The following is a 27643-nucleotide window of genomic DNA, read 5'->3' as shown; positions in this document are numbered from 1 at the left end:
ACCCCATTCACCAGGATTGTAAATCCTAGTTACATTTTAGTTTATAAGAACAATTGAAAACATACTACCAAAAATTAAACCTATTCATGATTAGTCTTGATTTACCTTTTGATTTACAATTCTATTTCAGTTGATTGTTTAGGCGCTGCAGATGTGGTGCAGTTTTCATTTAAACGTAAAGAAACAAATAGAATAGATTGTATTGTCTGGCATTTTTAAAACAGTCCATTTCGTCAAGTCTCTTCTTGTGTTCTGAGTGGGTAACAGGGATTTGTTGTTTTGTTTTCAGGAATCTTGGTAAGGTTGATGTTTTTATTTATTTAATGTATTTGTACAAGATCCTCAGCATCATGCTGCATCTCATTCATACAGAGCCCCATGAATAACAGCAGCAAGGCTACACAAAAACACATACAACTAAGACAAGCACTTGACTGTTAATTGCTAAAGACCTTAAACAAAAACAATACATCCTACTTTATAAGGGTTCTTCTGTTCCCTTTATTGGAAAAGGTGTGTAGGAAACTGTGAGGGAGCACTGTCACTGGGTCATGATGTTTACAGTGAGTTGTGTTATATGTCACTGCCTCTGGGATATTGTTTTTATTGTTGCAATATGTAACCGTGCTAGTTTAATTCAGTGTGCAGCTTAGCCATGGTGTTATATCAATAATGGCATATTACATAACAACAGTAACTAAAACCCTAAATATTTTAACATTGAGAAAATAAATGAAACACTTGCATGTTTGTAGGTACTATTTTGCATTGTTAAAAATACTGTGTGCACAGTATAAAAAAGAAACAAATTACTTAAATAAGGTTTTATATGTGATGTTTTATATATGTAACTATTTAAAGATACATATTTTTGTTATAAAAATAAACTGTACTGATTGTTTAAATAAGTGTTAATGTGGGCGTGGCTATCTCTTTAAAAGGCTGTCTGTAAGGTGAAAAATGGAAAGGATTGACTAGTATGTGAATCAATGCTTAATATTACTTAAAAGAAAGTAAGTGCTTGTACCATAAAAACAAAAGAAGGAAAGCTCCGAGTGTCTCTGTGATCCTGACGTGCGAGGTGGACTTGTGGCTCGGACATGTCACCCCATTACAGTTTGTTAAGTTGTAAAGGTTGAAAAGTAAAAGGCAGAATAAAGAAGAGAGTTATTTCCCCAAAGTGGCTTTGCTCGTAAGGGAATTTATAAGCTTGCTCCAGGCTATTACCTTAAAGGGAATCTTTTTTGACCTGCCCTAAGAGCATAAAGCACACTAGCTTTTGCTTAACACCAGTATATATCCTTTAAATGTCTCACTACCAGCATGCTAATTCTAACATGGGAGTATATGTAGACTGGTACAATATGTTTCCATACAAATGACATATAGTAAATCATAACATATACGGGTTAGGTTCTTGGCCACAGAGTTGTTATTGTTATTATTATTATTATTATTATTATTATTATTATTATTATTAAGGTTTTTTTTTTTTATAATCTTCTATTTTGATTTCCCCCAAATACCTATCTTATATTGCTGTCTTATATACAGTTGGAAATCATGCTTTTGAAGACAAACACAGAAGCAAAGCCACAGCTACGCAAGTTGTAGGGGCTATTTTATGGCCAGTGTTGCACATAATCAAAATCAGCTGTTCATCCCAATGATATAAATTAATCTGTTTGGTTGTGACACTCTGCTAAAACTTTAATAGGCTTCAGTTTTGGAAAGCCAAATGTGATTGGGCAAATTGCTAAAATATTTAAAGTGCAGCCTGTTAAAGCTTTTACTGTGAAGAGCATCACATCAGAAGTTGTATGTGGTAAAAGCATATAATTGGCTTTCCATTCTCATGCCAGTCAGGCAGCATGTTGTACTGTTTCCATCTCTTCCACTTCAGTGCTGACACTGATGTCAGCTCTTTGATAAATCCGGGGCTGTGGCATCTGGAATGAGTCATTCAGACAGGAGTAAACAGCATTGAATGAATTATTTTCCAGAGTTTCTTTTTAAAGCAACTGATATTATTATTTCTTAGATTTATTGGTGTTTGTATATGTATGTCTGTGTGTCTATCATATATATGTGTATATATATATATATATATATATATATATATATATATATATATATATATATATATAAAACATGTATATTTAGTGTTAATCATTTAAATTCAGGTAGAAAGAAGTTATTAATGGTTGCTGAACACTATTAAAACCATCACAGTTGCAATACATTCTACCAAATATAGTAAGTGATATTCATAAGAGCTTACTGAATACTCTGCTACTCTGCTGGGACATGAATTTGCCTTTAGTGATCTGACGTGTGACACATTTTATTGTTATTCATAATAACTTTTTTTTAATTGAAATTTGAAAAACAAACAAATAAGAGGAGACAGCAGATGAAGCGTTTTCTCTAACTTACACTGGACTGAATTCCTTTGACAGTTTCCTCCCAGATAACGTGGTGTCTCTTTTCACATTGCTTTTTGCTTTTTATAGCTTTTTTTTAATTGTGAGAGAAAGTGTAGGATAAATTATAGTAATATAATATAAATTGATGGTTGCAATATGTTAGAAAGGTATGGTAATAAGCACTCAGACCTGTAATGTTAACTTTCTTTATCAAAGCCCTGTGTTTGTAAATTCATAATAACATGGTAAGTTCAACAATAACATGGTACAATCTTTATTTTCCTCTTTTTAGACACGATCCCTTGCTCATTCCGGGAAATGAACAAATCGATAACATGGATGCTAATGTGAAAAAATATGACTCCACTGGGATGTTTCACTGGTGCCCATCCAAAGACATTGAGAAGGCTATCCTGGTGGGTATTACTGACTGACAGCACAAGGACCAGCTCAAATGACGCAACTCTCACATCATCAGTGATAGATATTCCATGCAGTGAAAACTGGCAAGCATAGACTCAACCGTTAAACACTTGTAACTACATGCCACTAAATAGTGTGTTGGTATTTTTTTGTTTCACTACTAATGTGACCGTTTATCCAAAGGCTGCATGTGTTACACACACTGTACATCTGCATTATACAATATAGATTCCTCTTAAACCCTTTGTTGCTTGAACCAGAAACAATCTGCCTAGTTTGGGTTTGTGAATTAATAGGAGTAACTTGTTGGAAGGAATTATGTCTTGTTTAAATCTTTATTGATATTGCAATGTTGTGGTCAGGTGTGTGTGTGTGTGTGTGTGTGTGTGTGTGTGTGTGTGTGTGTGTGTGTGTGTGTGTGTGTGTGTGTGTGTGTGTGTGTGTGTGTGTGTGTGTGTGTGTGTGTGTGTATTCATAGCAGTTCGTTGCTTGTAGAAATATTAGAACTGCCAGGTCTACGTGTTACGTTGCACATTACAGTATAAGATAGGTTTCAGATTTATGGTAATGTAAAAATAATGGTATACTGACAATATGTTCCCCCCTATTTTAGACACGGAGTGAAGCTGCAATGACAGTTTTAAGTGGGCATGTGGTGGTCTGCATATTTGGAGATGTCAAGTCTGCACTAGTGGGGTTACGGAATCTTGTGATGCCTTTACGAGCAAGTAATTTCCACTACCATGAGCTGAAGCCCATTGTGTTTGTGGGCTCTTTGGAATACCTAAGGCGGGAATGGGAAACTCTACTCAATTTCCCCAAGGTTTCGATTTTACCAGTAAGTACAATTGAGGAGCCTTATTTTTTCTGCAAGATCACAAATACACACTGTACTGATTTATTTTTAGATCAAGTAAGCAACATATTTAGGAAAAATAGTGTTTTTGTTAATTTATTTTTTGTTTCCTCTGAAAACATTTCAAAGATCTTGTGATTTTTATTAATTCCAGAGGATTTAATTATTTCTTAAAATAAACTATTAATATGTATATTAACTTCTGAAAGGTATTTCTCAGTATGAATTTTAAACATTGACAGGATTAGCCAGTGAATCAATATCTATTTAATAAAGTCACATTTCCGGGCATAGTAAAGATGTAAAAAACTGACATGATCCCTACTTTTTATGCGTGTTAGCAACAGCTTCACTGAGTATTTAAACTGAACCCAAAAATGCTGCCATCAGCACCAACTACCCTTTAAGATTAGTGCACATCTCTGATTCCCCAGCACATACTTAGATCTGCTGAATGTCACATCATAACAAGGGATACTTGTTAACTAATTTCCCAAAGCTCCTTTCTCAATCTTTAATTTGTTTTTCTATTTGTTTCTATGCTGAAGGGTACACCATTAAGCCGGGCTGATTTAAGGGCTGTCAACATCAACCTCTGTGACATGTGCGTGATCCTGTCAGCCAATCAGAACAATATCGATGATGCTTCGCTGCAGGACAAGGAATGCATCTTGGCATCACTCAACATCAAATCTATGCTGTTTGATGACAGCATTGGGGTCTTGCAGGCTAATTCCCAAGGTAAGGACTGCCATATAATATGCCTACAGGGGACAGGACCTGGCAAGAAGAATATCCTTCAGTCAATGATTCAAACAGCCCTACATCAGTTTGTTTGACAGTTAAACCTGCTGATTACTATGATGGTTTAAAGAAACAGCATACCTTTTTTATCATAGTTACTTTTGGAAGTGCTCAAAAATAAACGACAAAGTAAATGACTAAGAAAGGCGAAACTGCCTTAACTGGGATACACTTCTGACCTCTAGTTGTGAAATAAGTGAACTCTTCAGTATTTCTTTGTATGTGCTGCAATAATGCAAACCCTGACAAATAAAACATTTCCTGAAGGATAATGTTAGAATTCAGCAAAGATAAGAATGAAGTGTTATGCATCTGAAGTAAAAGATCTACGAGTAGCAATTATCAGTATTAATGCATATTTATATCCTGACCATACTCAAACAAATGTAGTTGAATAAGTTACTTATACATTTAGATAAACCTGTGACCTCCACACCAGGATTAAGCACAGTAAAAAAAAACAAAAAACAAAAAAACAACAAGAAATATGTGTGCAGGACTTGCATTTCTAATGCCTACGTTTAACTATATTATACATATTGTGTATTCAAGATGTAAATTGTCTTTTAAAAAATTGGAAGGCATTGAAGATCATTGTATTAATAAGGATTGTCTGTTATATTTTTCCCTGTGTGGTAAAGTGGTTTGCAGACAACAAAGGCCACAATCCAAACAGATGTTTATTTTGTAATCCCGGTCTGCCGACCGCAAAGAATAATCCCAGGCAATACACAGCAATGTGTAATGCACTGTTCCAAACAGCTGGTTACAATCCCGAAATAATAAACACAATATAACACACATACAGACACACAAGCAATCACAAGTCCAGAGTGAGTGCTAATATGCAAGTGGTGAAATACAATTTATTAGTGCACAGTGGTGAAGTGTTGTCCGGGTTGGTGATGGCCTTAAGAGACAGCTCCCAGTACGTGTTAACCGTCTAATAAGAACACATGAGTACAATTAGAAACGACAAAACAAACAAACACTAAATACTCACGGTTACCTTTTTACTCTCCTTTATGGGTTCGCTCACAACCATAATAAAGGAAGAGATTGTTTAGCCATGTCCCCTTTTGTACCATCAGCCACGCTCCCTTGGTTAGTGAGTGCAACTGTTTCTCCTCCAATCTGTGTTTGCCACATCACTTCCCCTCTGAGACGATGACTTAGTGTACCGTGGCACCTCCCCCTTTCTAGATGGCCGACTTCCACCCTTCCCTGGAATGAATTGTCAGACCATCCAGTCTGGGGCACTCGTTTCCCATTACACAGCGCCCTCCCTGGTCGGGAGGGAGATTTATAACCAAGATTCATTCTTTCTCTGTCACATCCTGCTACCAGTCTGCTAATATATACAATATACAGGTCCTATGTATTAAGCAATATACTTATGCTGGACATTTTGAAATTGTGCAGTAGGAACACAAGACAGTAAACTAAGGGGAACATAACTTATATACTCTATTAAAGTTATCATATGTTTTTGTATTTTTTTTTTATTTCTGAAAACTGTGAAGTAAAATAATTTATACAGGGGTTATACATGCTTTTTGAGAAGTTGTGCAAACTGTGTTGCTACTACTATTCAATGTGTTTACCAGCAGCATGTAAACAGCCTGCAATTAGCTGATTCATATTACTTTGCACTTCTAAATTACATTGTATAAAGGCTTTTTAGACTCCATCCATACTGGGGTTCATTTAATTAAATGAGCCAAGGCAGTAGGTGTGTTAAAAGTAGACCTTGTATTTACAGGCATTCCATGACAAAGGGGCTTGGTACACTGAGAGGTGATCAATGTCACACAAATGGCACACCTGTGTTTGATCATCCGCAAGTCTTTGCCAGTAGTCTGATATTCATTATGTATCCAGTGTACAGTGTTTTTTTTTTTACTTTAGAATGGCCCTGATAATAATGAATTCTTTGTTTTATTGTGTGTACTGTTAACTCACACATACAGTATGCCCAGAATCACAGCTGTTTTTAAAAGCATCAGAAGGTGCAGAAGTGTGATTAACTTATCAAAGACATATGTCACACCAATTCACTCTAGCAGCAAACATGGTAGCCTCTTGGACTATGTCATTCCTTTTTGAAAACCACACTGCACTTCAGTCTTAGAGAGCAAACTCATTTTTGCTCCAAACCCCTGGGACAGGAGAATGATGTGTCTGGGGTGGAGGGCACAAAGTAATTAAATACAAGGATTCCTACATTTTTAGGGCAGCCAGCAGCAAGTGAAGTTATTACAGGTTTTGTGGGAAGTATGTCATGTCTGGGACATCTTTTTCGAGTGCTTAAAAAAAAAAAAAAAAAAAAAAAAAACTACTTTTTTTCTAAACCTAGAAAGAGATTTCTTGAGTGACTTTTATTGTTTGTTTACCCTCTAATATGTGCTTATATATGCAACAAAGTAAATCTGCACAAGATTGTTTTTGTGTGTGTGTGTGTGTGATAAGTTTTAGTACTCTATGAGCTTTCCTAAAACTTGATATGTTGTGGTTATTGTATGTATATGCACAGCAAATAAGTAAAATGATATAATGGGAGCATTACATTTTTCTTGACATGCCATTTTTCCTGTAGAGTAAAAAACAAAGTCATTGAAGGTTTTAAAATGTAGTGTCTTTAGGAGTTAGCTTCAGCTTCATAGGCAACACTTCATATGTTGATTTCTCATTTGGGAGCTAAGTTTGAAAGCCTTCTATATCATGACAAATGTGCTGGGACTAATGCTGTCTCTGAGTGCATGTATTCCATCATCCAGATGCGCAGTATAAGAGGGCTATGCATCAGTCAATTTATAAATATTTAACTTTAGTTTCACAAAGAGATTAAATCATATTTTCTGGAAGTTTGAATATGACATTGTTTTTTTCTAATGGATAATACAAATTTAAAAAACAACAGTTATTATACAGTAGTCTGTATACCTAACACACCACATCATGAATAAAAGGCCAACAATGTGTTACTCCTTTAGAAGATTTAAAGTGTAGCATTTTCTGGTTCTCGCATGTCAATAGGAAGGTTTTTGATAGCATTGTAGTTCTTAAAATACCTGAAATACAAAATGTCTTTACCATAATTGTTTCAAGTTTAAATTCACTTGCTTTCCATTTTGCAATTTGCCAAACCTTAGAAGAAAAAAAATAGTTAAAAAGATATTCTATGGAACTCAGCATGTGTGGTGTTTTATGCTCACTAATTGTCATTAACTAACTCGAGTCCCAAAGCTGGTAAATTAACACTTTCTTAAAATTTTTATGAGATAATTAGGTGTTCATAAAGCTGTTTCAGTTGTTGATTATTTCAATTATGTTATAATTGCAGGATGAGGTAACACTTTAAGTGGGTTGTCTTGATTTGACAGGGCAACAGTGCTAGTCATTATCATTACATTTGTATTTATTTTATATATATATATATATATATATATATATATATATATATATATATATATATATATATATATTGCCCTTTTATACGGGAAAAATACTTGTAAATTAATGAACATTTAATTAGTTTTTGTTGTCTTTTATAACATGTATTGCGAATGTTTGTATGGTGAGTATAAAAAAGGGCAAACGTTTTCATTTATGTTAACATTTTGCTTAATGTAGCCATAATAATAGGTCATTCAACTCTATCACATTAGAATTTATTTGAAAACTGTAATATGATAATAACTTCTAAGTGTAGTTAGTACCTTATCTGGTAACGGGCGGTGTTGTTTGATGCACGGCTGTTACAGATTCTAACTCCAGCTTGTGAGATGAGTTTCAAGCTAACTGCTTGCACAGACTAGCCTGGCTCACCTGTACAGTTGTTTCTTTTTTTTTTTTTTTTTTTTTTTTAATTTAGTCGTCAACACTTTTTTACCCCGGTTTTTCTCCCCAGTTTGGTGTCCCCAATTATTATCTGTATCCTGGGCTAACCTCTCGCAACCCCCCCTCCTCGACTCAAACCTGCGATCCCCAGGCTATACGGCACATCCACGTAGAGTACCTTTGCTGGATACGCCACTCGGGAGCCTCCTGTTACAGCTTTAACCATTAACAGTAATGTCAATACTGTACACATACCCCCTTTTCACACTGGGAACACTTGTAAATGTACCGAGTACGATAAACTTGCTTGGTGCTTGGTGCTTTTCAGTGGAAACCTCCTCGGATCGTTTCTCTTTCACACTGGATGTGTGCTGAGTACACTTGGAAATGTACTGAGTTCACTTCCATCTTTTCAAGTGTACCGAGAACACTTCCCTTTCGCATTACACATCTGCAACTGTACTGAGAACACAAAAAAACAGCTAATAGCTAATAAATAGCAAATAAAACAAAACTCGGTACAGTTTGATACATAAAAACATATGAATTTAACATTTGGCAGCCTTAATTTAATATAATATAATTTAATATAATAATAACACGTTTTGCACTTACTGTTCATAAGCCACTTACCCATTTTTTTTTTGTTTTTAACATATTCTATTCTGTGGTAGAAAGGTCCTTGTGCAGCTGATCTATATGATGCAGTAGCAATATTACGATCTTGGCAAAACTGAACACAACGCAATTATTTTCTTTATAGCACTGGGACAAATACGCATCTTAATTAAAATGTATTCACGTGACAATTTACAAATTAAAGTCAAACTACCATTCAAATAAAACCAGTACATGAGAGAAGCGTGAATGAAATAAAACACCGTATTATTATTATAGACTATCTTCTTGTGGGATCTGCTGTTTGCACAATACTACAAAAACAAATCTCAAGTTGTCATTTGATTATTATATAGACCCTCCTAATATAACATATATGACATAGTTAAATATTCATAATTCTTGATTGTTTTAAATGTGGCACTTTTTAAAATCTTTTTTAAAAAAAAAACTTTCAAAGTTTACCATCCGATATCAGTTAGCTAAAGTAAAGCATAAGTTCAATATTTCTACAGCTGCAGAAGAGGCAACGAAATGCTTTTATTCGTCTCCGTGAAGTACCGTCTTCAATTTCAAGGTGTGTTACAATGATGGCAATAATACTACTGTATACAAGATTCCTCTGGTTTTAGTTCCAACTGAGTTACATCAGCTACTGAATTGACTCTTTGGTACATTTTGACGTTCGCAACTGAACTGAGAACGTTTTTCTTTCACACTGAAGCAAAAATAAGCGAACTGTCCCCAGAGCGAATGCGAGCATGCCGAGACCAGCTCTTTCATTATCGTACCGTGAAACGGAGTATCAGCCAAGTGTGAATGGGGCCATAGTAACTATTAACGTTTCATTTAAGCACTGTATTTTTTTGTAGTGTGGAAGATTTTTATAATTACTTACAAGACAACTACGGGTATACTGTATGTCTACTTCCGTTTCTTAGTTACTTAAGCAGCAAACTGCTCGAAATGGAAATACTGTCAGATATCTGAATACTTTCACGTTAAAGATACTGCTGTCCTTCATGTCTTATCTAATCATGTTTTATTAAATGAAAGTAAGAATTGGTTCAGTAAGAAATGCACATATGTTGAAAATAACACAGCAAAATGGGATGAGAGTTATATGCTTTATGGTGTCAGGCAATCAACTGTTTTTTGTATATACTTTAATTGCTTTGATTAAGATACAGCTGTAACACTTCCAGCTATAATGACTTCTGTTTGATTATTACTACAGGTGCTCCAGGGACTTATCCAAAAGGGTGATTTATTGGAGCTTAATATATAAAGAAAAAAAGTCCAAGTTAGGTCTCATGATAAAAGCCTAATCAAGTTTTAATTTGAATACATTTCACATAATTTTACATTTACATAATTTATATTTAAACAACTACCAAATAAAATTTAATGCATGTTAAATCCAATTGTTATAATCAAATGGATTTTATCCTTGGCAAGTGGTAGCCTTTGATTTGTCCCATTTGAGTATCCTTTCATAATGTATAGGATTTGACTTTTAAAATTTAAGTGCGTTTAAAAATCTCTTTAATTTGTAGATGAAGACTGATCACTTAAAATAAAACTTCACATTAAAAAATAAATCTTCATGCAATGTCCATGTGCAGTTTGGATTACGGTATTAAAGTGGTTAATGTTTAGATCTTTTCTACCTTTTTTTATAAACAAAAAATATAACACACAGTAGTTGAATGGAAAAATGGTGACCAGTTTTTAGTTTTCTCGGTTTATAAAGAGGATATTTTAAAATGTCACATTGGAAATGAACAAATCAGTATAATATGCACTGGTTTTAAAAGGACACTTATGATGAAGTCTTGTCTGTTAGAGACATTCAGAGACACAACAGGAAGTTCAAATTAATGCTATAAAACGTGTCTCTCTTATTTTACAGAGCATTATGACATAGCAGCACTTCAAAAAAAAAAATGGTTTGATTTGGTCGAGTTGAATTTCCTATTCTTCTAAAACTTTGCAACCTGAATTTGTTCCTTGCATTGTAGTTGTTGCTATAAAACTATAACTTTGTGTTTTCTGGAGTCAGCATTAAATACAGTCAAAATACAAGCAGTGTATTATGCATATAGCATTACTGATTTAAGGTGTTTACTTGTCAGCTTGAAAAAATGCAAAAATGTCAAGTTGTGTGAATTCATACTCATGTCATGGGTCTGAATGGCACTAACTCTGATAAAAGGTGTTCAGGTTCCACTTCACCACTTATGTGGTAGCAAAATGAACAGCATATACAATTTATATCTGTTAGCTGATGGAAGGCTACAAATGCTAAATATGACTTTACTGACCCTTGCATACAGAAAATATATGTCCCTTTTTCAAGTACCGGTACTTAGAAAACAGCAAAACAAGTGCAAATAAAAACTAGCTACTGTTTGTTAAAAGTATTACACATTGGACTGGCAGTCTTTTCTTTTTATATGCATATACAGTACTGTATTAGGGAAATAGCCCCAAAACATACAACTTGTTTATCTAAGCTTTTCCAATGCATTTTCCCCACAGGTTTTACACCACCTGGAATGGATAGATTCTCTCCTGATAACAGCCCAGTTCATGGTTTAGTTCGACAGCCTTCCATAACTACAGGAGCCAACATCCCAATTATTACTGAGCTAGGTAAGACAAGCTCATATTGGTATGTGTATTCCTTGTGCTTTTATTACATGCTACTACTAGTAATAATACTTTTTCACAAAAACAGAGCATATAGTCAAGGCCATGATAAATGTAGTGCCTTATGTCCAATACTGTAATGGTCCGAGTGGCCATATTTAAATTTTGGGCTTTGCAAATACACATTTTTGAATATGATCCATTGTTAGATACGTTGAAGTTGAATGTAGTAGCTATTATAATTAATAATGTGTCCTGTTGAGGTTTTTAAAAATTATTTTACCAGTGAAAGCTACCTATATATATATATATATATATATATATATATATATATATATATATATATATATATATATATATATATATATATACATACACACACACACAATTTTTTGAACAAATGTGTGTTTATTTTAAAAATATATTTTCTATGACATTTCACTATACAATACTGTAGCAGGTATTTAAATAGAATCCCCCTGTAGCCTATTCTGTGCTTTTCTGTGTTTATGTATTAGATGTGCTGTAAGAGAGAAGTGGTGTTCTTCTATGTCTTTAGTCTTACATGCCTCTTCTCCCTTGCATATTTTCCTTATCTCCCACAACACTGTTTTTCATCGTTAGCTAAACCTGTCAAAATACTGCCCATGGTTTCATTCAGTCAGGAAAAAAACTGTGGAACCAACATTCAAATGATAACTGAACTGGGTAAGCAGTGGCTTTGTCCTTTACTGCAGTGTCATTCTTCCTCCTTCATCTGCTTTTTCTTGATTTATCTGGCTGCAATAGAGGGCTGCTCCCATGGCACCACTTTGAACACATTTTATTCTTGGTTCTGGTTGAAATTGACTGTCTTGTTTTGGCCTTTTTTAATGATTTTTCTCACCGAGCATCACTAGGCCTTTGATCACACTAGTCTGTCCTTGTGGCTGTTTCCATAGCATCTCCCCACAGTTCATCAGTCGGTCTAGGCCCTTTTCATCAGCTTCTTGTCAATATGACTGACATTGCTTTTCACAGCTAACAGGAAGTCTGGAAAGAAATCAAATTTCAAAAACAAAACTCAAGATCAAACCTTCCTTTAAGCTGTTTATTTTTTGCTAGACCTAATCTCAAGAGCATAGGGTTTGAAGCTATGAAACAAAGAAGGCTTTTGAGATGAACTTTTCAAATACAATGGGATTTCAGTGGTTTATCTGAAAATTAAGTCCAGTGGTGCTAGTAAGCTCCCTAGAAATAATATCACAACGGACCAAACTACATTTTTTATGGAGACGTGTTCAATATGTACTCATCTTTAGACTTTATGAGAGAAACTTTGCCATGGACCAGTTAGGTTAATTTATTAATGCATTACAATAGTAAATCTGTCCATCTGGAACCTGCAAGCAAAACCATGTTGGAATATATTATAAGTAGTTGAAAAAAAACCTTGTAAGATATTACTTTAACATTTTGTAGTATTGCAGCAGTACGTTTTACAACGTAATCGTGATTGTTTTAATATTTTGTATTTACACATCATGGGTATTAAATCAGATGGGGAATAAAAAGGTTCCCTGAACGAGAAAACAACCAACAACAATACTTTTGGGATATGCCTGCCACAGGTCAGTTATTTACTGGGCTTTTTACGTCAGCGCTGTCGATAGGCCCCTCCAGGGAGTGACTTCCTTTCTCTCACCTACTGAGGGATTAAGTAGTCACTCCGCAGAGATGACGTTATCTTTTGCATCGAACCTGCGAATGTCGTCTTTTCTTTCAGGGAACTGGTGTTACATCCGTAACCTATTCTTCCCTTTCAATTTGAAGACAACCAACAACAATACTTTTGGGAAACTATATCAGAGATGTCGCGAGGCAGTGTGAGTAGAGAAACAGATGAAGGATGTCTCGCTACCACAAAACTAATCTTTGTGATGTGAGCGTCAACCTCAAGGACACCTTGTGCCTAATGAAGGCATAGAGGGATCTACCACATTGAGTCGGTAGAACCTGGTGAATGTATGCGAGGAAAGCCCAGCTAGCCGCAGTACAAATATCGGTCAATAAGGCTCCTCTAAAGAGGGCCCATGATGTAGCCACTCCTCTGGTAGAGGGCGTGGCCACCCTCCCGGGTGGGGGTAGACCAGCATTAGTATATGCAGTGGAAACTGCATCCACAATCTAGTGAGACAGTTGCTGCTTCTAGAGGGCTTGTCCAGGGTCCATTCACTATGGTCAGACTGACGCAGCGCTTTTGTCCTATCCACATAACATTTCAATGTCTAAACCGGGAAAGGTAATTCAATCTCCAATCCTCTTCCGAAGAAAAAGGAGGTGGATGGAAAGCCTCTAGTTCCATTGATTGATTCAAGTGGAAAGGGTTGCTGGCTTTGCAGCAGCTGTCAAAGGTTTATAAACCAGATTCTCCTGAGCCATCTGGGGACCACCAGGAGAATTGTCACCTCTTCTCTCTGAACTGTGTATAGGAAGGCCGGGAGCAATGGTATTGGCGGGAATGCATACAAGAGAATCCTGGGCCACTTGTGGGCTAGGGCTTTGACACCTAGTGGACCACTGCAGTAGTGGAGGAAGAACCATAGGGGGCAGTGAGTCATCTCTGCCACGGCAAAAAGATTGAATCGGGCCATCCCAAACCCTTCCCAAATGTGCTCTATCACCAGAGGGTGGAGTCGCCATTCTGACGGGTGAGGACCCTCCCTCGAAAGGAGGTCCGCTGCCCAATTCACCACTTCAGGAAAATGAACAACCCAGGGGGACAGCAAGTTCCTCTTTACCCAGGTCAATAGCTGAAAGGCTATGCAGTGCAACCCCAGGGACTGAAGTCCTCCCGGGAGGTTGACATACTCTACTACGTGCGAACAAGGACATGTCTCCTCTGGAGCACTTGGAGGAAATGTTGGAGAGCTTGGTGAGCCACTTGAGTTCCAGTACATTTATGTGCAGGGATGTCCATCAACCCGACCAGGACCCACGGACTCCTCTGCCTGCCCAGAACGCACCCCAACCCGAGATGGATGTGTCTGTTGTCATCACCTGACGGCACAAAAACTCGAAGTGAGAGCTCTTTTACAAGAATCAATCATGCAACTGGAGAGGTTAGTTATACTTACCTTATCTATCTGATTGTGAGAAGCAAAAGAGAACATCATTTCCACTTTAATCCCTCGATAGGCGGGACCGAGGACGGCACTCCCCTGAAGGGCCTATTGGCAGTTCAGACATAAAATGCTCAGTAAATACCTGACCTATGGCAGGCATATTCCAAAAACCTAAAACATTTCTCATCTTTCGATTTGGAGCGTTTCAGGATTTGTCTTATAAACGCCATTTTGTATCCAGATTTTGCTCCCTCTTGCATCACTGATCACTTTATTCTTCTATAGTTTAGCTTTCCAGTTTATTTACGTTACCCAACTTTTAGTTGCAGACACACTAATTTATTTCTTCCTTGAAGCTTTCTGGTCACTCTATGAACTAAAAAGCCTAATTATTTCTACTAACATCAGAGCGTATGAATACCTGTTATCGCTCCAGGAAATAAAACAAAATAGTACACCAGAAAATGTTCTTCTATGCTTGTCTTTAAGTTACTGGCATGAATTGCTTACTATATGTCAGACATATCCTGTCATCTGTATATAGAGTTTACTATATATGATATATCACAACCCAAAGCATGAAACTTTTACACACACTTAAAAGAGATGTTCCAGGCTGGCTTGTTAATTATGTTTTGTTTGTTTTTCTTTCTCCAGTAAATGACTCCAATGTTCAGTTTTTGGACCAAGATGATGATGATGATCCTGATACAGAGCTGTATCTTACTCAACCTTTTGCTTGTGGGACAGCATTTGCCGTCAGTGTGTTAGATTCCTTAATGAGTGCAGTAAGTTTAAAATAAGAAATTGTTCTATTCAATGTTATTACAAAGAATGGCAAAGAGCAAAGTTTAGATTCAGTACATACAAATGGGACACACCAAGGTTGGGGTTTTCAGTGTTGCCTTGTGGAGCTTCTTTGCTAAAGGCTGGAGAGGAAGAAATAAGGCATCATCCTTCACACCAAGAACACCAAGGAGCTTTTGACTGAAAAATTGTTAACAGCAGGGTTAGAATTGCTTTAAACCTCCTCGTTTTGGAAAGGAATTACAATAGCTGTATTGTACTTTTGAAAGATATACGTGAACTGAGATATAAACATTGAAATGAATGGGCTAGAGATGACCACAAGTCTCTGCCCCAGCTCTGAATACCACTGATTGGTGGTCGCAAGGTAACAGGGATTTCCCTCTGGGATTAGGATACATTAACCAAATAAATATTTTAAAGGCAACAAAAAAAATAACTTATTTATTCACAGTAAAGAAATAAAAGTACACCCTCATTACAGCGCCCTTCATTATAACGAACCTGGCCCCTGGATACCAAATAAAAAAAGAAAAAAGATCATATAAAAACACACTGTCAACAGCCTGTATGTACGGGATCTCCACAGTTATGTCAACTCTTTTGTCTTAATAAAAGCCATGCTCTGTGAAACCGAAACAAAAATCATTTTATGTTGCAACAAAGCTGGAAACTATATTTATCATTTGAAAAAAGGAGTATTGCAGGCAATATCTCTGTCAGCAACCATGCAACAAAGCAAAACTGATTACTTTTCATGTCAGGTTGATTTTGGAATAAAAGAGCAGTTTGGCATTCTTGCATGTTGGATTAAGATTTGGTGCACTTTTAAAAGGATTCATGTCATATTGATTTTGAATAAAAGTTTAGTTTCAATTCGGGATTTTTGCTTTTTGTCTGCGTTTTAATTCTTTAACAAATAGGATAAAGCAAAGGCAGAATACTGCATACATGAGAATAGGTTTATGTAATTCTACTTTTGTTCACAATCTCATCGCATGAACTTACTTCAACAGTTTATTGTTCATTTTGATTGTCCTTTTTCTATAATGAACCTCTCGATATAACAAACAGAATTCTTGGACCCCAACAGGTTTGTTACAGCGAGGATGCACTCTGGATATCATTTTTCAATTCACTTTATAAAACAAATATTTTATCAAAACATTTGGAAACTGTACAAGCAATTAAATCTGAAGGACAATGTTGAAATTGTATTCAAAAGAACAAACTATTCTATTTTAAATATTACATTGAGCAATTAAGAAAAAAAAGTTAAATATTATTTGATAGACAAAAGCAAAAGATTGTCAGTTTGATCAGATATGAGTTTTTTTTTTTTTGTTTTTTTTTAACACATTATATACTTTTTTAAAAAGGTAAACACTGCATAAAGCTTCCTCTGGTGACATATTATAAAATTCAGGGTTTATGAGAAAAATATAAAAAATAATAAAATAAAATCCTCTTTTGAAACCCTTCTTGGTTATTATGACTTAATTTGGCTACCTTTCAGTTTGAGTGAGGTTAGAACAAAGCAGCCTTCAAGCACATTTCACAGTGGACAAAGGTAGTGCTTGCTAATAGACAGCGCTCATCCATCATTCTGCTCAATAGCACTGTCACCTTTCTTGAGAGGTGTCATAGCTTTGTGAGAGTAATAAGCAACACAAGATTACAGTGGAACGGAAAGTGTATTTTAAGGCATTATTTTGCTCCATTTCTGTCCAATAAACAAGTCAAAATACAAATGTATCTTTAGTATCAAACCTTCAAGGAGTCATAAGAGCCAGTTACTTGAAAATGTACATAACCAATAATGTAGTACATATACATCTTTTAAAATAGAGTTTACAGGAAGGGGGATAGCTGACACAACTACTGTAGTTTAATCATTCCAGCCTCCACCTTTACAGCTTTACACAGATAGCCTTTCAAAACAAAAGCATTGTTAATAAACTTTTGACAACAAACACAAAACCAAATGAAAATGTTAAATTTGTAGTCCAATAAAAGGCTTTATGTGTACATTTTAAAACAACTGCACAATATTGTTCTGTAGCCCTCAGCCATTCTGTTATCTCTTAAAATGAGAGCAGCAAATACAACAAGATGTTAAACTCATTCAATGAATCTTTTCTAACACAACTCAGAAGAACAAAATAAATATAGTTAATTTACAGTTATGGTCACAGTTCATGTTGTTCTTTTCGAATCGTCTGTTTATACCCTCCAAATTCATCTCAGAGATGTGTTGAGCGCACCTTGCTCTGTCTGTATTGGGGCTGTGTAAATATATACTTTTTTTTTTTTTTAATATCAAAACTAAACATAGTATAAAAGTTAATTGACTTAATAGTTATTACTTGTAACACACCACAACAATACTGTTAAATATAACTGTTTGATATGTGCCTAATTGCACATTACTTATTTGATTTTTAATTTTTTTTCTGTACAAGGTTGTGTGTTTAAACCTATATGCACAGTGATGTATCTATTTTTTATAGGCAGTCGGACAGAGGTAATAAAGTATCATGCAATCCTTGTAGCCTGGGGATTTACGAAGGCCAATTGGTATTCCTAACTAATTTGTTTCTAAATAAAATTTAATTGATGCCTGCTTACTCCTGTCCTGTCCTGTAAGGTACAAATTGTTCTATACTGGATTGGCAGCTAGAACTTCAGCCTTTAATATTCACATAAATGCAATCCCCATCTGAATTTCTGACTGAAGTAAAATGAACACGGTGGTGTTACAGTAGTTGTCATAAAGCAGACTGAATTAGTGTTTAAAAAGGATACGGGTGATGCCAAATGGAAAATAAGAACATTTAATAATTGGAGTCTGCTGTCTTTTTACTTACCACACAAAAATATTTGAAGAGACAGCTCAGGAGTTTAAATAACAGAACTCTAGAGAACTTCAATTGTGACTTAATGGTGTTTGCTTAAAGATTTTTGTTTTATCTGTGCAGACATACTTCAACGATAATATCCTCACATTGATTCGGACATTAGTAACAGGCGGAGCTACACCAGAGCTGGAGGGTCTTTTGGCTGAAGAAAATGCGCTACGCGGTGGCTATAGCACACCACAGACACTTGCAAATAGGGACAGGTGTCGTGTTGCACAATTAGCACTTTATGATGGTCCCTTTGCAGACTTGGGGGTAAGAGAACATACAAAAAACCCTCTTGTTAATATGCATGTATGTGCAGTACGTATGCATTACTGTGAGCATGTGTATTTATAGACAGTCTTTATTGTATGCTTCTTTTCAAGCAGTATTTTGGCATAGGTTCAGTAATATATTGAGTGAACAGTATGTACCATACAGTAGTTCTGAAAAGTTGGAAACCTGGGCTTTCAGAAAAATAAGTGCCTCAGTTCTTAAAGGCATGATTTGTCTTCAACTGAAACTATAAGTAGCATTGTGATAAGTAACGGTTTTGAATTAAAGCATTATGCTACAAAATGTGAATGGCGGCTTACATTTTGCTTTGTTTTTCAGGATGGTGGCTGCTATGGTGACCTATTTTGTAAAGCATTAAAAACATATAACATGCTGTGCTTTGGAATTTACCGATTAAGAGATGCACATATAGGTGCAAGTAGCCAATGCACTAAACGGTAAGTCACATGGCACTAAGACACATATTGGCTTAGGCCACACAACATCTCCGAGCAGCAACAATTTTTTTAAATTTGAAACCCCAGAGCTTGATAAAGGTACATGTATGCCCATGGGCATTTGTCATTATGCAGACTTAAACTGGACTGCTTTTATCACCATATAGACATGCTTTTTATATTTACTATTGTTTTAATATTGTATGCATGTTATCACAGTCATTCTGCTGTTGGTAAACTTAAAGGTATTTTTTTTTTTTGTTCCAGGTATGTTATTACCAACCCTCCATACGAGTTTGAGCTTGTCCCAACAGACCTCATCTTCTGTTTGATGCAGTTCGACCACAACGCAGGCCAGTCAAGAGCAAGTTTATCACATTCTTCTCATTCCTCCCACTCGTCCAGCAAGAAGAGCTCATCTGTCCACTCCATCCCAACAGCAAATAGGCAAAACCGCACCAAGACCAGGGATTCGCGAGAAAAACAGAAGTATGTGCATGAGTAAAGGTGTTTGATGTTCTTTTATGTGCGTGACACTTTTTGTACCTACCGCCTGCTGTTTGCATTTATTAGAGAAGACACTCTTTGTTTCATGGAGTTTGTGTTACTTCGTGGTTGTGCATTTTCATGGCAGTATGCATGTGGTCATTATTTTGATTTCACCATCACATTGATCATTGTCGCCCCCCTTCAACACAAGAGCAACCATCCAGATAGACCAAAAACAAGCATAAACATTGCAAAAGAACGAAAATGCAAAGTTCACCACAGGAACTTTTCACGTGAAATAGATTTTTGGAAACCTTTCATTTTAAATTCTGGTTATTTTTACTGCATTCGGTTTTCAGAGCCTTTTGCTATTGAATTGTTTCCATTCAACATGAAGTCAAGTACAGTGTAATGGAAATTGTTCTTTTTATTATGTTGTTTTCACACACAACACCATTTTACTGCTGAAGTTTTCATTCGATGCGCACTTCTCAATTAATTCAACACAAAGGGCAGTTAAAATAAATACTTAATAACAATAATAATTCTAAAACAGCCATTCCAATACATTATATTTGAACTGTACATGGGTACTGTATAACTACCATAAAGATGTTTATACAGGAAGTAAAGAAAATGCATGTGCAATGCAGATACTGGATCACGTTTACTCTGTTTTGCCTTAGAGACATTTGTCTTTAAAAATTACTTGAACTAGGTACAGCACATGCCACAAAGTCAGGCACTTCATGTTACCCTGTATGCAGGCCAGGCATGTCTACAGAGCTCTCTGCTGTCCGCGCTCCTTGCCACTGAGAGATATTCCACAGAGTACGACCCAGTTGCTGGCACAAATATCTCTGAAATGGAATATGTAAAGTGAAATACATCTTATTATAGACATATTTTGTAATAATTGCATTAAACATTTTCTGCATGGTAAGCTCTAGGTAAAATAATTAACAAATACAGGTTTTATGGGGGGCACATCCGGTAAACGCACTCCGCCTGGATCCAAACTATGCCACTGCCGTCCATGGATGGGCGTTCCCAGGGGACATGCACAATTGGCCAAGTGCTGCCCGGGCAGGATAGGGGTTAGGTCGCCTGGGGAGTCCTTGGCTCACCGCACACCAGAGACCCCAGTGGCTGGCTGGGTGCCTGCAGGCCAGCCTGTACGCAATTCAGAACTATGTGATCCTCCAACGCTGTAAGTTCTGGATATGGTTGCACGACGGGCTTGCAAAATGAAAAAAAAAAGTGGATGGTTGACGGCACTCGTTTCAGTGGACGGGAGTGCTCGTCTTCATCTCTCCCGAGTCAGTTCAGAGGTTGCAGTGGTGAGCCAGGTTGAATGTAATAGGACATTGGGAGAAAATTGGGAGAAAATTGGAAAATGAATAAAAATAATTATCCAAAAAAAAAAAAAAATACAGATTTTATTATTTACTTTAGTTGTTAACTTAGATTTGTTGTTTTTTTTTTTTTTTTTTAATTTCATAAAATGTACTTTTTAAAATCTATATCTATCTCAGTAGTGGCTCCTAACTATAAAGAATGGGGAGGCTAAACAACAAAACCTGCTTTTATTATATATATATATATATATATATATATATATATATATATATATATATATATATATATATATATATATAATACACATATATACACACACACTTTTTATTATACGCAATAAAAGGTACTTTGTAATTTGATAAGAAATGTAATATAGTATACGCAGCCTACAAGACAAGCAATTGAATATAACAAAAACATTGTGGACTTACTTGATTAGTGAATCCTGAGGGATGTTTTTGGCAGATGAAGAGCTGGTTTGAAAAACCAAACTGTGAGTACTCACAGTGAACCATTTTTTTTTTTTTTTTTGTACCATGAGCAATTAAAAAGGCAATGTTGTCTTGGTCCTCCCTGTTGAAGGTCCAATTTAGGCCCTATTTAGGCTTTGGATAACCTTTATTGTTGTTTTTTATTCTTATTTTTTCCTCAATTAGAAGCGAGTAAAAATGACCTATGAATTAAAACAAAATGTACAACGCGTCGTATACACAAATTGAAACTTTCTGGAGGAGCCACACGTGACCCATAACCTGCCTGGCAAAGAATCAGTTGGATTTAAACCCAGTACTCCAAGGAGAACAATACAGCATACTAGTGACTTATCTCACTGAACCATCTCACTTCCACAGAAGAACCTGCTTTTTCATCTTCTATATAGGAAATGAACCATCTTTGAAAATAAAGGAGAATTATTGGGATTTGAACCGTTCCCCAAAGAGAGCCAGCACAGCATACTAGTGAATTAGCCCAATGCACCATCTCACTTACACATAAGAGCTTGCTTTTTCATTGACTTTAAAGTAAATTAACCAAGTCTTTGAAAATAAAGAGAGGAGTCAATTGGATTTGAAGCTCGTCAAGGAGGAACAGTACAGCAAGCACAATCTTGTGGTATTTTAGTTTAAAGCAGCTACACTGCTCTTTTGTGAAATTTTGTGAAATTGCATCCTTTATCATTGTCTATATAGGAAATAATCAAATTAAGGAAGGAATTAGCTAGATTTTAAGCCAGCCCCCACCAAGAAGGAACAGCACAGCATTTCTCTGAATTATCGCACTGCACCACGAGTAAAGCTGGCTTACCTGCTGCATGAAAACATAATTACACCGTGTGATGTGGACCTGGAGATAAATTGTGATTCTCAGTTGGATTCAAAGCCAAATCTTATATGTCCGTAAGGTAAATTTAAATTTTTGAAAACAAGAGATTAAAACTTGTCCCTCGTGTGGGACTTGAACCATTATCCTAGGACCCAGAGAACTGCTTAACACTTATGTGAGATGCCAACTAGTACTTGAATTCATTCTTTGTACAATATGTAGGGCCGGATTGAGACTGGCTTATATTTCCAACACACAAGAAAAGGCATGAACCATTATAAAATCTATACATACAAGTCCCAAGGATTAGTATCAGTGAGCAAGAAAACAACTAAAAGCATCAAGAGGAACGATACTTACAGCATGCAGACAGTGACATTGATTTTTATTCAAAATCAGCCAGACGTTAAAGGCAAACAAAAATACCGCACACAAATTGCAAAGTCATTTTTGACAAAAGATCTTTTTAGTCAAAGATTTTTACAAGGGTTTAAACATATGATTTGCTAACCAAAAATATATGAAATGGAGCAATAATGGGGAGGAGTAACAGCAGGTAGAGGGCATGTCAATGTGACTCCATCAGAGTGAGGCAGGGTATGAATATAGTTCAAGTTACGCAATGATAAACTTCAATAGAGAAGACAGTTAGTATGACACACAGTAATAATGAAACAATTAAAGAAGTTAATGAACAAATTAAGACAGTAAATAACTATGACGCACATTTAAGACAGTAATAGAGAGACGCATACAGTAAGAATATAACAATTAACTATTATTTTACTATTGATACTATTTTAAAGAGGGCAGTTTCAAAATAACCAAAGAAAAGAAAAACTAATTAAACCGGAACTTGCCTGAAAGAAGGGCTTCAGAGTCATTTGTTTCTGAGCTATGGAGTGTGAAAGATGAAAGCATCAATTTAGTATCTGCACCACACTTTGTGGGCTGCAGAAAATTGCAGGAAATCTACACAGCGTGATCTTTTTTGTGTCAAACGCGTTTGTATTATTGTAGGCCCAGTTAGTTCACAAGATTATAATTTTAACAATTACAAATAAATTGCAAGAAATAAGTAATGTTTTCGAAGCTGATTTTACAATTAAACAAAGTAGTATTATTTTCCAATCTTGTGGTATTTTAGTTTAAAGCAGTTTTTATATAGTACGGTATACTGTACGAGATTCCATTGACTTCCTGAAGATGCCATTCTGCTATTTGTACAAACAGATTTCAGATTTTAGACATTTATTATTATTGTATTAATTTGAATGAATTGTGCCCATATTTGCAAATTGGAGGAATACTGTAACAAATAAAAATATACATAATACTATATAAACATTAAAGGATCCTTTTTCTTGATCAAAAGTAAAATGTCATGAACTGTGACAAATGATACCTCTGGCGGCTATAGTACTTTTGCTGGAAGGCATGGGAATACTTCCAGTTCTATAGAAATGTATTTTACTGCTGAAGTTTTAACCAAAGAAAACAGCTTGTTACTGACGTTTCCATCCAAGCTTCTCTGGATCGAACCGTCAGCCAATTTTTTAATTAGAGCAAATGGTTCTGCATCCCTGTTGCACTCTCACATGTTGTGTCTCAATCAACAAAAAGTATGGCTAAACAGAAACGATCTATGTGGAAGTGAAACTTTCACGCAGGCATAGCTGTTTGTTATTGCGTTGGCTCACGAACGGCAGTCAAGCATTTTATCTCGCTCAACCCGGGTCAGAGCATGTCAACCCACATCCTGAGGTGGGTCACCAACCCAGGTATGTGGTTTCACACTACGCAAGATTGTGACCTATTTAGCCATGACCCGGGTAGGACTGCGAGTGTGAAAGGGGCTTAAGATAGTTAAGGACATACATTAGTGATTAGAGGTTTTGGTGGCTCTGGAGCTGGAGCCAGCTAAAAGCAGCTGAAGCTGGAGCAGCAGTGTGAAGCAAGGGGTCTCCTTCAGCCCTGGAGCTGCAGCTGCTACCAAGAGCCACTCCAGAGCTGGAGCTAGGAAAGCCAGAGCAACCTGTTTCATATGTACTAGTTCTAGTCAATCTGAATTTAATATTTACCCACTTTGTTTTTAAAAGTACATTGACATATATAGATACACATATAACTTGCATGTGACATTAACTGTATTTAAATGTGTCCAATATTTAAAAGGCTAACACTTTTATATATTCTTAATATAAAAGTTGCATTTTAAGAGGAAACAATGTGTAATGCTGAGCTTCAATTCCTCATATCACACTTCCCACATTGTTTTATTATTTTTTTTGAGGTGGGCTTGCAAAACTACTCCTGAGCATGAAGGATGTGGATGTTTTGAAGTGCTAAAATACTGTGTACCGGTCCTGATGTCTGTGAAAAAAAGATTTTTTTTAGCTAAAAATGTAATGAATTTGACCCCAAGTGTTTACAGTAACCTTCCTGTGTATCAGACGATTGCATGCCTACTTTTTTCATACTTTGTCAATTCCTGCTTAGTATTTCATAAATTCAAAGAATACGTAGTTTAGAGATGCATATTAAAATGACTTCCTGTACATTTGTACTTTATTAAAACAATGTATATACAGGTTTAATTCAAGGAAATGTAATTGTACATGAACATATTATTTTGCCCAAACGTTAAAGATAAAAATCTTGTACATGAACTAAAATTAATTTCTAACCTATCGGTAAGTCAAGATACATCCTTGATTTAAGATCGTCTTGAATACAATCCTTGAGTATGTGTTGAGGCCAAAAAAATCTATATAAACTACTTATCTTTAATTCTAGTAAATAAAATGTATATTATTAACTATTCTCCATAAATAAATAAAAATAACCACAAAACAATATTTAAAGCTTGATGGGCAGTATAGGAAATGTCACTGAATGTGTTAAAAATATAACATTTGTATGAAAATATTGTAAAACTTACATAGCTTACTTCTTTTTCTAAAGTGCAACAAGGATGAATAGAATGGGCCAAGGTATGAAAGTTAATGATTATGCATGCCATAGGAACTGCCGTGGGTTTCATAACTTTGTCGTGGTGAAGAGTAGTGAAATATAAAGATGAGAAGAATTATGTGAAATCATCCCTTCGTTTAATTTTTGCTTTCTAAGCGAAAGCAAACTGGCTGTTGCTGCTGTGCCCAGTCTTTGGTATGTCTTTGATCACCACAACATTGCATGTGGCTGGGAATATGTTTACCTTGTAGCCAATTAAATTTCCTAATTGGTCCACAAAACTTATTTTCCTCCAATTTAAGATTTACTATTATTATTATTATTTTTTAATTTTGTTTAATATTACTTTTATTTATTATTAAAAATACGTCACCAACTTTGTGTTTCATTTTGTTGTTTTTGTTTGTTTTTAACAAAATAACTTTGCTGTATGTAAAATTAATTGTTGTGTGATTGCACGTGTTTGTTTGAAGTCTTTATAAAACAGAAAATATCATCAATGTCACGACAAGCTTAGACAGTATTGTCAGTAATAATATTTTTTGATTCTGAAACTAAGTACTGACCTGTAAATCATATAATTTGAACGGACAAAGAATATTGTACTTATGTTTAAGTGTTAAACATGCTGCCGTACCGATCTTAAATCACCAATGAACCTTGAGTACTAATGATGTGTGTTTTTTTTTGTTTTGTTTTTTTAAACTACCATTTTTTAAATAAACTGGTTTGTCATGAACCGTACAAACCTTGTCAAGTTCAAATTAAATAAAGATTGAGTTTATAACACTGATGTATTTGACAAATGTGATAATATTAATAGGGTGCACACCATTTAAATAATTCTCATCCATGTGTTATTCATGTTTTTTGGTTTCCAAGTCTTTTTCATTGTTTCCATTTTTCCTTTCATCCTTCAAACTTAAGTTTGAGCTCAGCATGTGTCATTGAAATATGTTCTCTACTAAAGCCCATTAAAACATGCTTCTAGGTAGTTCCTCACAAATGCTTTTTGCTTCACGAATATGTGACTAGAGGTAAGGGATTGAGAGCTTCCCTACTGCAAATAAATTGCTGCAGCTAGTGAGAAGTAATGAGTCTGAAGGGGTATTTTTTCATTAGAGTGAAACTTGCACATGTTGAAGATGGGACTAATAATGAAATAGTCTCATGTTGGTGATGCAAAATATAATTTTGGGGAACCAGCTTGAAGCATGCTTTCATGGTCTTTAGTAGAGAAAGTATTGTAATGAACCTTGGTGAGTTCAAACTTTAATAAATGTAATGAAACGGAATCAAAACAATAATTGGAAACCAAATAACGCAGATGATACAAAGGTGAGAGAAATATAAAATGTTGTACATCCTATTTATGTTGTATACCCCATACATTGTTGTGCCTAATACAGCATATGGACAGAGTTTAGTTCAGAAAAGAATAAAATCCAGCATTTAACATTTGAACATGTCTGACACTAAGTAAACAGGTAACTTGTATGAATACATACAGTATACAGGCACCCATAGTAACATTCTTTTACAATTACTGTATTTATAAATCGTGTACAAGTTTAAGGGACCAACTTGAGTATTATTTTATATTCAAGTGAAATCTTCACACAGCCAGACTTTATCTGTACAGCTGTTATTCAGAATGTGCTGCCCTATTAAGAAATATGCAAGACTGACACATTTCCTTCTTCCTCCTTGTCTGTTTTGTACTATGTTACTGTTTGACAGAAAAGAAATGGTTTACAGATGAGCCAGAAAATGCCTGTCCACGGAACATTCATATCAAGCCCATGAGCACTCACATGGCCAATCAAGTAAATCAATATAAATCTACAAGCAGCCTGATTCCACCAATCAGAGAAGTTGAAGATGAATGCTGAGTTCCAGACCCTTGGCAACAAATGGAAGTTGAGACATTCTATGTGAAGGATGATGCAGCGTTGTTGTTCCTACCTTGCGTGTTAAACCACTGACAAAAGATCAAGGATCAAAATATCTTCACAAAAACTAGTAGGGACCCTCCTACGTGTACATTTAATATTTCTTCCATGCTTTTGGACAATGTTTTATATATATATATATATATATATATATATATATATATATATATATATATATATATATAATACAAATAGGCATTGTACATGTCCCTAGGATCGTTAAAAAAAACGAACATAAAAAAACAAAAGCTTAGTATGAAAAAATAGTTTTATTTCCTGTAATTCTTTGCAATAGTACTCTTGTGGCCAGACTCCATATTAACCCAATTTTGGAGAATGAGGGTCACTAAAGTGAAAGTAAAAAGGATGTTTCCAAAGAACGT

The 27643-nt window shown here is 35.5% G+C and overlaps 1 protein-coding gene across 10 annotated transcripts in view; it reads left to right on the top strand.

The window, feature by feature from the left end:
- LOC121321825 (calcium-activated potassium channel subunit alpha-1) overlaps window positions 1–27429 on the top strand; it is a 164362-nt gene extending 136933 nt beyond the window's left edge. For 4 of the 10 annotated variants that reach the window (XM_041261067.1, XM_041261060.1, XM_041261066.1 and 1 more), the window contains 9 exons: window positions 2719–2842; window positions 3463–3687; window positions 4254–4446; window positions 11509–11622; window positions 15381–15511; window positions 18509–18703; window positions 19046–19164; window positions 19432–19653; window positions 27049–27155. In XM_041261067.1, the coding sequence (XP_041117001.1) occupies window positions 2719–2842; window positions 3463–3687; window positions 4254–4446; window positions 11509–11622; window positions 15381–15511; window positions 18509–18703; window positions 19046–19164; window positions 19432–19653; window positions 27049–27070 (1345 nt within the window). In that variant the 3' untranslated portion in view covers window positions 27071–27155. Of the gene's footprint in view, window positions 1–2718; window positions 2843–3462; window positions 3688–4253; window positions 4447–11508; window positions 11623–12243; window positions 12328–15380; window positions 15512–18508; window positions 18704–19045; window positions 19165–19431; window positions 19654–25299; window positions 25329–27048 lie in introns of all 10 variants that reach the window. The other 6 variants (XM_041261062.1, XM_041261063.1, XM_041261058.1 and 3 more) reach the window with 5 other exon arrangements.
- The last annotated feature ends 214 nt before the right edge of the window (window positions 27430–27643 follow it).

The sequence above is a fragment of the Polyodon spathula genome, chromosome 10 (genome assembly GCF_017654505.1).
Source record: "Polyodon spathula isolate WHYD16114869_AA chromosome 10, ASM1765450v1, whole genome shotgun sequence".
In the NCBI taxonomy this organism is placed as follows: domain Eukaryota; kingdom Metazoa; phylum Chordata; class Actinopteri; order Acipenseriformes; family Polyodontidae; genus Polyodon; species Polyodon spathula.
Note: the sequence above shows the minus strand (reverse complement) of the source record. Positions and strands in the feature narration are given on the sequence as shown.